A 12,393-nucleotide genomic window follows, 5' to 3' on the forward strand; every position below is an offset into this window, starting at 1 on the left:
TTCCATTAATTTACCCACCACTGACGTCAAACTTGCAGGCCGATAATTGCTAGGTTTACTCTCTGAACCCTTTTTAAACAATGGAACCACAGGAGCAATACGCCAGTTCTCCGGCACCATCCCCGTTTCTAATGACATTTGAAATATTTCTGTTAGAGCCCCTGCTATTTTTACACTAACTTCCCTCAAGGTCCAAGGGAATGTCCTGTCAGGACCCGAAGGCTATCCAGTTTTATATTCTTTAAAAGCGCCAGTACTTCCTCTTCTTTAATCATCTTAGTTTCCATAACTACCCTACTTGTTTCCCTTTCCTTACACAATTCAATATCCTTCTCCTTAGTGAACACCGAAGTAAAAAAAATTTTGAAAATCTCCCCCATCTCTTTTGGCTCCACACATAGCTGTCCACTCTGATTTTCTAAGGGACCAATTTTATCCCTCACTATCCCTGAAAAATGCTCTTCTATTCGAGACACGATGAAAGGCCTCAGCCCAGAATGTTATTTGTTCATTAAACTTGACCGCTGCTGCTTGACCTGACAGGCCCCTTCACTCGTCTGTATACTTTGCATCAGTTTTCCAGCATCTGTTATTCCTCTTGTATTTTCTTACTGCTCCTTGCTAGACTTGCGAAATCTGTGCTCCGTGATGTCAGTTGCAGAAGAAAAACCCTGGATGAAATTATATTAAGCATCATATGTGGAAGGGATTAGACGATCAAAATTCATCATCGAAACGCTGAATGTAATACTTGGCCGTCATAGTACAAGTGACGTGGCTTGACCGTTCATTTCTCACCACATTGTAACAGTGCTCTTGTGACAGTTATATGTTAAGGAATGCTGTCAAATTTTACAGCTTGAACGATTCATGGAATAGGATGGCACATTTGGAGAAAGAAACCTGGTTGGTACTGTGAGTGTTTGAGTAAATGATTGAAGGTTCGCCATCTTGCAATCATAAACACACTAAAAGTGAGGACATTCGCTAGCTTGCAACACGCATTTTTGCCCGAATGAGATAAGGGTTGCTGCCCCTCCGACCGTTGATTTGGGGCACAGTTTTAGATAGATGTGTAAGACTGAGTCGGTAGGCTTAATCTAAGAGCTGCAGCTTCGTTAAAGAACCACAGAGTCCATTCCCACTTTGTATGAGCTAGGTAAGGGGCTGCTGACTCATCAATCCCAGCAGTGCATAGAGGACAATGGACGTGGGAAAATAATTTTCTCTGGTAAAACTGACATAAGTTACTGCGGATAACTGACAAAGCTGAAGCACTGCCAATCTTAATTCCGATATTCAGCGTTCTTGAAACACGCAACCGAACACGTTCAGTTTCCTGCACAATCAGGCAGTAATGTCCACAGTACTATGGAACCCTGTATGCCAAGAGGTAGCTCTTCTCATCTAACATCTTTCTGCCAATTATTTTGAATCTACAGAACCTACCTTTCTGATTACACTATTGAGAGATATATGACCGTGCGGCTCGTCACTTTATATACTGTATTTCAAATAATCTCACATGGAACTCTCCTGACCCAACGTTATGTATCCCGACATATTAAATCATTTGCAGAGAAAGCTTTTCTTTTCTTCTTGTCAACATTCTCGTGACCCCCCCCCCCATTCCGTTTCATTCACTTCTTTCCTGTTGATTAGTGACTGGAGTGCCTATGCTATACTCAAATAATTCTTTACAGCCCTTAAATTTTGTGCGTCTATTAACTGAATGTTGTTGGCGTAGAGATGGTGTTGGTGCAATTGGGGTCTTGTACTCGAAGTTACTATGTGAGTCTCAAAACCTCTTTCCGTTTCAGTAACAAAAGTACTGAGAGAAATAACGGCGTTAGCCGCTGGACTCCAGATGGAATTTTCGCAGTGGAGGAGCCATGGTGAGTGTAAAGTCTGAGCAGAAGGATTTATGCACTCTGTGCCTTCAGTTCTGAGGAATCTCTCATTGTTCAACGACTCAGGTCGTCCTGGTGATTCTCTAGAGGAAAAAGAAATTTATTTCAATTCTCAGCTGTGCACCATAAAATTTGAAGGGGTTAGAATATGGAGTATCAGCTAGGTACTGGAGGAAGAGATAAGCATAAACTCGGTAATCTGGTGTGTAAAATTGGGTTATGGAGATCACCGTGACGTGCAGGTAGGTAACTAAGACGTTTTACGGATGCTGCACAGAGAAAGCGAGTGAGCGAGGGAGAGACGGTTATCGTAGGGAGACACATGATGACAGAAGAAAGCAGAATGGAGTGGATTACTGGAGTAAACAGGTTATCGCCTTTGGGAGAGAAGAGCGAGGGAATGTAAGGGAAGTTAATAAGATTAGGGGAGGGTGAGCGATTGTGTCAAAAGACGAGTGAGTGTGTGAGATAGGAAAGAATGCACAGTTGATGCAAAGGAGAGGGGATGACGTAAGATACAGAATGATACATTTTGCCAGTGATTTCTGGGCTTCATAAGATAGGAGAATGGGGCATTTTACAACAATAGTTTTTGTGTATTTCAATAATTGTAGTTTATAGTTTCGAAGGATAATACCGAACCACACCGGAGCACTCTCTCGAAACTTAATATTTTCAAAATAATATACTGGTGTTGGAATCGGTCAACAAATTATTCCTTAGGGAAGCTTATGGAATTACAGGGGCTTCCTGTCATGAACGTTTGCGTTCACAAGAATGAGGCTTGATTTTGTTGAAGCACCCAAGAGAGTAGCACCGGTAGATGTTGAATTGCGTTCAGTTGTGGGACAGGGGTCGTTGTTGCAAGATTAGGAAGTGCGATTTAAAATTGAAATGTGTAGATACTTCTCACTCAGGGTTTTGAAACTTCAGAATTCTCCGCTTCAGAGTCAAGTGAAAGAACCATCGAATCATTTTAATGAAAATACATAAATTATTGTATGATAAGGAAAACTTGGGCTATGAGAAATGATGAAAGTGGATTTGAGGCCTGGGGCGTATCGGCTCTGATTTGCTGAAAAGCGGTGAAAATTTAAGAGACTGTCTTGTAGTTACATACTTATGTTGAAATGCTTTTATGGCCATAACTTCTGTCATGTACACGTTGCTAATCCGCTTGATATCATAGTATAAGAACGAGAACTGTCAGGTTGTTAGAAGTCTTAGCATCTTGCTGCCACACAACAGGCGTTTACACCCTGTCTGAATACCTTACTATTAAACCCCTTCCTTCACCCCCTCACACCCCAGCACTGGACTCACAGACAAACACACGTCACACACTGGTCTCATAATTTATCTTTTATTGTTGTTGTTTGACATGTTACTACGGCATGTTTTTTAATGTGGTTCGTCCATCATCGTCGATGAAGACCTCGACACCATTAGTCACTTTGAGACTGGATGCGTTGTGTCCGAAGATGACTGGTCAGTCCAGTTCGGTCACGGAAATGTCCTGGCACATGTTGGGAAGATGTGTGTAGGCACTGCAGTTGTTGCGCTGGTGGCTCTCTACTTGCGTAGCTCGGGCTTATGTTGTGCTTCAGCATCGCGCCTTGCTTCGTAAGCTTGACAGCCCTTGTGGATGAGGCCGCGCCGGGTAGGGCGGTTTCGTGCCAGCATTTCGCAGGAGGTCGTGTCTATTTCAAGCGACTTCAGGGAGGCCTTTAGTGTGTCTTTGTAATGTTTCTTCTGTCCTCCATGCGAGCGTCTTCCAGCAGAGAGTTCCCCAGAACAGAGCTGCTTGGGTATGCGTTCATCCGGCATACGGATGACATGACCTGCCCACTGGGTCTGTGTTCTCATCAGCAGTGTGTGGAGTAATGGTAGACTTGCTATAGAGAGAAATTTAGTGTCTGGTACTTTGTCTTGCCATCTGATGCCTAATATTCTGCGAAGATAAGTCATGTGGAAACGGTTGAGCTGTCTTGCATGCCTTCCATACACAGTCCACGTTTCACAGGCATACAAGAGGGTAGTGAGTACTACAGCTCTGTAGACCTTCAGTTTTGTTGCTGGACTGATTCCACGGTGTTCCCATACAGTGGAGCGCAGTTGACCGAAAGTAGAACTTGCCTTTGCTATTCTGCAGTTAACTTCTGTATCAATAGTCACTGTTCGGGAGAAGGTACTGCCAAAGTAAGTAAACTGGTCAACTGCCTGTAGTTTCTGTCCTTTGATTGTGATTTTGGGTTCTGTGTACGGTGTATGAAGAGCAGGCTGGTGCATGACTTCTTTTTGATGTTGATGCTGAGTCCAAAGTTATCACAAGCCGTGGAACATTCGTCCATATTGACTTGCATCTCTGGCTCTGAACCAGCGTATAGGGCGCAGTCATCGGCAAAGAGGAAGTCTCTCAGAACAGTCTCCTTCACTTTGGTAATAGCTTGAAGTCTCCTCAGGTTGAAGAGCTTCCCATCCACTCTGTACTTAAGGCTGATTCCAGCATCACTGTCCTGGAAGGCATCATTCAGCATGGCAGTAAACATCATGCTGAACATAGTGTGTGCGAGCACACAACCTGTTTGACGCCATTGGTGACTGGGAATGCCTTAGAGGATTCTGCGCCGTCCAGCACTCTGGCCATCATGCCATCATGGAACTGGCGTACCATCGGAATGAATTTGGCGCGGCAGCCGAACTTTGACATGATCCTCCACAGGCCTTGTCGGCAGACAGTGTTGAAGACTTCCGTGAGGTCAACAAAAGTTGTGCAGAGTTCGCGATTCTGCTCCTGACACTTCTCCTGAAGTTGGCGCGCAGTAAAAATCATGTCAATAGTCCCAGCACCTTTGCGAAAGCCACACTGTGACTCTGGCAGCAGGCCCAGCTCCATGTGAGTGACCAGACGATTTAGCAGGACTCTTTCAAGAGTTTTTATTGCGACGGAGAGCAGCGAGATTCCTCGGTGGTTGTCGCATACCTGTCGATTGCCCTTCCTCTTGTAGATGTGTACGATGGATGCATCTTTAAGTTCCTGAGGAATGTATCCTTGCTTCCAAAAAGACTGGAACAACTCGGTGAGCTTCTCTACAAGTACAGGATCACCGGCTTTGTAGATCTCTGCAGGTATGAATCTGCCCCTGGGGCTTTGCCACTGGATAGCTGGATGACAGCTTTCGTGACTTCGGCTACTACCGGTGGGTCATCCATGGCGTTGTTGTTGTCGACCTGGGGTACCCTGTCTATCGCCTCATCGTTAATAGATGACGGTCAATTGAGGACGGGTTCAAAGTGTTTAGCCCATCTCTGCAGGATCTGAGCCTTCTCTGTGATGAGAGTTGTAACATCTGTACTCAGGAGGGGGTTCACCTGAGAGGGTAAGGTCCGTAGAGAGTGTTGAGGGCTTTATAGAATTGTTTCAAGTTGTTTCTGTTAGCGTATCCCTGTAGTTCATCTAACTTGGCACTCAGCCAGGCATCTTGCATTTTATGCAGTTTATTCTGAACTGTCCTGTGAACACTGGTATAGGCATTTTTCTTGGCAGCTGATGATGGGTCGTTCTGATGGGCACGATGAAGACGGTGCTTTTCAACAAGTAGAGTCTGTATCTCCTCATCATTCTCATCGAACCAGTCATGCTGCCTGCTGGTAGGGGGCCCTAGCATATTCAGTGCAGAAGAACGGACAGCATTCCTGAAGCGTTCCCAGTCGTCTACAGCGCTGCGTGCAAGGTGTAGATCAGCAAGCTTGGTTTCTAAGTCTTCAGCCAGTGCTGAAGCTATGCTGGGGTTCTTCAGCCTGGCCACATTGATTCTTTTCATAGCCTTGCTTCCATGTGGTCGCCTCTTGAATCTGATGCGGAGCTTCATTTTGGAGACAATGAGCTTGTGATCTGTCCAGCAGTCAGCAGCACACATGGCCTTGGCCACTCTGACATCCTGTCTGTCTTTTCTCCTGACAATGATATAGTCGATAAGATGCCAGTGCTTAGAGCGGGGGTGCATCCAGGAGGTCTTGTTACGGGTAGACAGGCGGAAATTGTGTTGGTGATGAGGAGGTCGTGTGCTGCAGAGGTCTTCAGTAAGAGTAGGCGTTACTGTTACATTTGCCCACTCCTTGCCTCCCAACGACTCACTGCCAGGCTGCAGAGTCGCACCCTACTCTTGCATTGAAGTCACCGAGCAAGATAAGCTTGTCGGTGCTGCTCACTGCTGCTAGTAGGGCGTCTAGTTCTTCATAGAACCTGTCTTTCGTCTCGTTCGGGTTGGTCATTGAGGCTCTGATCAAGGTGGCTTGACTTCTGTTCTGTAGCGGAAGCTGCAGTGTCATGAGCCGGTCGTTCACACCCTTGGGGAGACTGGCAAGTTTCCGAACAAGGTGACTCCTGACGGCAAATCCTACTCCAGCATCACGACGCTCATTGCTGCCGCGACCGCCCCAGAAAGAAGTGTATCCACCTTCACTTTCAGTCAGCTGACCTTCGTTAACAGGACGAGTCTCACTCAGGGCTGCAATGTCAATGTTGTATCTTGTAAGCTCTCTGGCAACTAAGGCTGTTCTTCTCTTTGGTCTGTTTGCTGTAGGGTTGTCCGATAGCGTGCGCACGTTCCAAGTGCCGATGGTGAGCGGTGTCACTTTGCATTTTGTTGTGTTTTTTCGACCGCCAAGATGGGATCCCCGCCAGCCGCAGTAAACTGGCCAGGGTGTAATGAAGCAGGCAAAGTTTAGGGCACCTTTTCTAGACCCTTCCTGATACTACGGAGGTGAGCAGTGCGTTCCTAAAGAGGGCTGCTCAGTCGCCCAGGTAGACACCGAGTTTTACTGCTTCTTCGGTCAGCGAAAAGGGACTATTAGACCTGAACCGCCGTGACTCCAGCTCCCAGTGTATCTACGCCTACTGCTTCGACGCTTGCCTTTCGCCACAGGGCTTCAAAGGTTAAAGGGTGATGATGATGATGATGATGGTGTCAGGGTGTCAGGGAGAGATAGCACCTCTGATGGGGGAACATGTTGCGTCCTTTTCAGGCGATTTGTCCACCTTTGGTCCCTACATGGCACTCAGTTCTCACCTGTGGCGCCCCGTAACTGTTTGCATGCGACAGCGGCCACACCCCGGGCAACGGCTTCGACAAGCCGGCTAAACCAGGTGAGGGTAGCCGATGGGTCTCAAACCCTCAGTGAGATAGGGAGTGGTCTATCCCAGCATGTGAAGACAGACTCCGGCGGATTGAGCGGCCGCGACCAGTGGAAGATCCAACGGTCAAGAAGGCGATCTCTGCAAGTGTCGTGGAACGTGCAGAGCACGACAAGACCCAGAAGATGTCCTGGTCATCCATTGCGCCTAGTCCTATCTCCAGCCGTCTCGACTCTTGTCTTGCCGCTGGATCCAGATGGGAGTTGGGAAGAGAGAGTGAGGCTAAGGATGCGTAACTCTCCCTCACTTAAATCGAAATCATGCGCTAGTCTCACGCTTGTTTTTAGTATAATAATATCAGTAACATTATACTGTCCTACATAAACATTTTCCTCGCACTACATGGCAAACTGTTAATCTTCAGGCCGTGCCACTCTAGAACTCTCACAATGTTATTTTGTGACTGTATTGCTGTGTCGTTACTAAATGCGCTATGTATGACTATACAGTGCGTCGTACGTTTGCAGCTTGGCTCCAGAGGAATGATGTTTCATTGAGCTTTATACATGTGTATGATTGAATGACAATTAAGAACTTGAACCTGAACTTAAACGATGACCTGTCACAAACTTAGGTTGTTGGTAGTGTTTTCTGATATTTTTGCTGTTGATGATTTTTGAATTCCCTCCGTTTATTTTATTATAATCATAATGTATGATAGCGCTTTCTGTGTTTTTATGTTGTTATAGTTAGGTCTTTAATTTACGTCAAAGTATCAATGTCCACGGATACTTCCGTTTGTTATATTCGAACCCTTGCAGCTGTCCAATTAAGTATCATTGGACCTTTGTCTCGTTACCTGTAAGTTTGCTAAGATTCCGGGATTCTCGTTAGCTGGGCACGAATTCCTTTCTGCCCTGAAATGCATTTAAAAGTGCGATACCAACCCCGCAGCGTTTTCCTGACGGTCTTGCTTCTTGCCTCGTGAAATTCTGGCTGACTTATTCCCAGTTACTGCGAGTTATCCAGTGCATTGTACGTTCTACTGTTTTGTTTCGTCTCTTTTGTTAATCAAATGTTTAGCCATTCCGAGTCACTGTGTAATCCGGCGCTTGGGTCTGAAGATGCAGCGTGATGGTACCACTGAATCATACCTTGCTCCAGCAGGATTCGACATTTGGTCAGCTTTCGTACAGCAAGCTGCGGAAGGCGATCAGCACAAACAGATGTTGCAGGAGCTGGCTGCGTCCTTCAAGACTTTCCCAGAGATCCATGGAACCAGGCAAGATCGCCCAACCTGCCTATTCCCCGGCGCTTTGCTGGGAACCCCGGAAAGGTGTCTCAAGTTTCAGACCACTGCGCTTCCGGGAAGAAGACATCGTGAAATTCTTAGAGTTCACCTTATCCATTCCCCTGGAATGTCTCTCATCTTAAGTTCTCCGTGGTTGTCGCAACATGGCCCCGTTGTAGACTGGTCTCATGACAGTATCCTAGGCTTCCAGCTGTCATAAGGTGTGCCTCCCAGGAGTTTCCGAGTTCCCGAGTTCTCGAGTCTGCCACCCGTGTTTTCGAGTCTGCCTCTCACACCCCGAGTTTGCGACATTTTTATGTTCTCAAAAAAGACTCTGACTCCTTCCTGCCCGAGAATTTCTACCGCCTTGAGGTCTTTACTGAACGGATGACAGTCGCACTAACCGCACCTTTGGCGCCATAGTGCTATAGAGTTATGGCCAGAGACCTAGCCACCACGAGGACGACTATTTTCGTTATCAGGAGCCCAGAGGTTGGCCATGTACCAGTATATTGAACAGGGACTCGCCTCAGGGTTGATCAGGTCAACAACGTATCCGGGGGGAGCATGGTTCAGTTTTACAACCCAAAATCATGACAGTCTGCGTGGAATATAGATGATCAACAAATTAACAGTTAACAATCGGTACCCCTTTCTCCTAATTAACCCAATGTGTGAATTGTTGCAAGGAGCAGCTACTTTCACAAAACTGGGTCTGACGACGCTTACATGTAACCATTTTATCTCAGAGATCCACTGCCGACTAAAAACTACATTCCTGTGCCTACTTTTCAAGACGTTTGTCAGCAACAGAGGTGAATTAGACGTCGGGAATTGTGGTGCTGCCAGTACTGGAGGAAAGGCAGCAGTGGCTTCAGGGAGTTAGCCACCCATTCATTCTCTGGACCAATCATAAGAACTTGGCTTATATTCAGGAAGAGAATAGACTAAATTCCCAGCAGACCCACGGTTAGCACCCTGGTCTAAAAAGTAAGAAACCAGATGCATTATCGAGAGAATTCGAGCCCCCAGATACGGTGGAGAGGTTGCAAACCATTATTCCGAGCGAAAGGTTAGTGGCCACGTCTAGCGGGATGTAGATTCCCAAGTTAGGTAATTCTTAGAACGGAGTAACCGGGTTCCAGAAGATAGTTCCCCTGGTCGTTTGTCGGTTCCGCCTGAGTTGCGATATGTGGTTCTTAAATGGATTCACACTTCTAAAATAAAAGATCACCCCAGAATCTCGCGGAAACTAAAATAAAATACTGATGGCCCGGTCTATGTAAAGAGGTTAAGCATTCGTTCAGACTTATGACGTTTGTGCGTGTTACGGAAGTCCCAATTCTCCTACTCAAGGCCTTCTTCAACATCTACCCATTACTTCATGCCCCACAGTCTTACCTTTCTCTAGACTTTTTTTTTTTACTTGTCTACCTTCAACACTTTCCTTTAACACAAGTTTAGTTGTTGTCGATAAGTTTTCCAAGGCTTGCCGATTCATTCCTCTAACAGCGATACCATTAGACTGAGAGATCGCAGAAGTTCATATGCACCAGGTTTTCTGTATACATGGCTTTGCCTCTGATATTGTTTCGGACAGATGTCCGCAATTCAATTCCAAATTTTGGCAAGCAGTTTGCAAACTTATTGGGGCTACCTCTAGTCTTTCCTCGGGGTTCCATTCACAGACTAATGGGCACACTGAGAGAAGGAATCAGGACCTGGCACGAACCGTTCGCTATCTAGTGTCCGGTAATCCACACTCTTCGAGTAACCGTTTAACTAAGGTGGTGTTCACCCATAAGACGCTTCAATATTCATCACTATGTCTGACCGCTTTCGAAAGTCCATTTGGGTTTCAGCCTTCTCTCCTCCCTGATCGGGAGGCAGAGGTCCGGGAACAATTGTTTAGATGTACAGTCAAAGTTGGTTCAAGTTGGTTCTAAGACTCCGAAACAGAGTTTGGTCCGGCAACAGGACAAGTCCAACAGAAGGAGTTTGGATCTCTGTTTCTATATTGGACAGCAGGTCTGGCTTTCAAATAAAGATTTTTTACTGAAACTAGAATCGCAAACACTAACCCCTCGCTTTATCTGTCTCATTACTGCCCTAGGAAAATTAACCCGGTAATATACACGTGAAACACTCTGGTTTCCTTGGCTGCGTAACTCTAGGGAAGACAATCTCAAGACTTGCCAAACCTTAGAGATGGAGACGGCTTGCTTGCGTGGATGTTGTGTAATAAAACTATAAGACCATAAGACATATGACCAGAAGTAGGCCATTTGGCCCATCCATTCTGCTCCATCATTCAATCATGGGCTGATCCAATTCTTCCAGTCATCTCCACTCCCCTGCTTTCTCCCCATACCCTATGATGCCCTGGTTAATCAAGGACCTATCTATCTCTGCCTTAAATGCAACCAATGACTTGGCTTCCACAGCCGCTGGTGGCAACAAATTCCATACATTTACCACCCTCTGACTAAAGTAATTCCTTCGCATCTCTGTTCTAAATCGACGTTCTTCAATCCCAAAGTGTTGCCCTCCTGTCATAAACTTCCCTACCATGGGAAATAACTTTATCGTATGTAATCCGTACAGGCCTTTTAACATTCGAAATGTTTCAATAAGGTCCCCCCTCATTCTCCTGAACTCGAGGGAATACTGCCCAAGAGCTGCCAGACAATCCTCATACGGTAACCCTTACATTCCTGCATCATTCTTGTGAATCTTTCCTGAACCCTCTCCCATGATAGCATATCCTTTCTAAAATAAGGTCTCACAAGTGCCTTATAGAGCCCCAACAGCACATCCGTACTCTTATATTCGATACTTCTAGAAATTAATGTCAACATTGCATTCGTCTTCGCACCACCGACTCAATCTGGAGATTAACCTTTAGGGTATCCTGCACAAGGTCTCCCAAGTCCCTTTGTATCTCTGCATTTTGAGTTCTCTCCCCATCTAAATAATAGTTACCCCGTTTATTTCTTACATCAAAGTACATGACCATACACTTTCCAACATTATATTTCATATGCTACTTCTTTGCCCATTTCTCTAAACTATCTAAGTCTCTCTGCAAGCTCTCTGTTTCCTCAACACTACTCGCTCCTTCACCTATCTTTGTATCATAGGCAAATTTAGCCACAAATCCATTAATACCGTAGTCCAAATCATTGATGTACATCGTAAAAAGTAGATGTTCCAACACCGACCCCTGTGGAACTTCACTGGTAACTGGCAGCCAGCCAGAATAGGATTACTTTATTTCCACTCTATGTTTTCTATCGATCAACCAATGTTCCACCCTAGGTAGTAACTTCCCTGTAATTCTATGGGCTCTTATCTTGCTAAGCAGCCTCATGTGCGGCTCCTGGTCAAAGGCCTTCTGAAAATCCAAGTACACCACATTTACTGCATCTTCTTTGTCTGCCTTGCTTGTAATTTCCTCAAAAAAATTGTAGTAGATTAGTCAGGCAGAATTTTCCTTTCAGGAAACAATGTTGACTTTGGCCTGTCTTGACCTGTGCCTCCAGGTACCCGTAGACTCATCCCGAACAATCGATTCCAACATTTTCGCAACCACTGGTGCCGGGCTAACAGGTCTATAGTTTCTTCTTTGCTGCTTCCACTACTTCTTAAATAGCGGAGTACCATATGCAATTTTCCATCATCCGGTACAACGCCAGAATCTATCGATTCTTGAAAGATCATTGTTAATGCCTCCGCAATCGCTCCAGTTACTTCCATCAGAACCCGAGGGTGCATTCCATCAGGTCCAGGAGATATATCTATTCTCAGACCATTAATCTTTCTGTGAACCCTTTCAGTCGTAATTTTTACTGCAGATTCTTCACTTCCCTGATACTCTTGAATATCCGGTATACTGTAGATGTCTTCCACTGTAAAGACTGATACAAAATATACATTTAATTCCTCTGTCATCTCTGCGTCTCTGGTTACAATATCTCCAGCGTCATTTTCTATTGATCCTGTATTTACCCTTGACTCTCTTTTACCTTTAATACACTAAGAAAAGCTTTTAGCAT

The 12,393-nt window shown here is 45.5% G+C and overlaps 1 protein-coding gene across 3 annotated transcripts in view; it reads left to right on the forward strand.

The window, feature by feature from the left end:
- The window catches only part of LOC140740407 (uncharacterized), a 41,639-nt gene that overhangs the window by 8,709 nt on the left and 20,537 nt on the right, over positions 1–12,393 (forward strand). For all 3 annotated transcript variants that reach the window (XM_073069543.1, XM_073069544.1, XM_073069545.1), the window contains one exon: positions 1,821–1,895. In XM_073069543.1, the coding sequence (XP_072925644.1) occupies positions 1,821–1,895 (75 nt within the window). The remainder of the gene's footprint in view (positions 1–1,820; positions 1,896–12,393) is intronic.

The sequence above is a fragment of the Hemitrygon akajei genome, chromosome 16 (assembly GCF_048418815.1).
Source record: "Hemitrygon akajei chromosome 16, sHemAka1.3, whole genome shotgun sequence".
Taxonomy (NCBI): Eukaryota; Metazoa; Chordata; class Chondrichthyes; order Myliobatiformes; family Dasyatidae; genus Hemitrygon; species Hemitrygon akajei.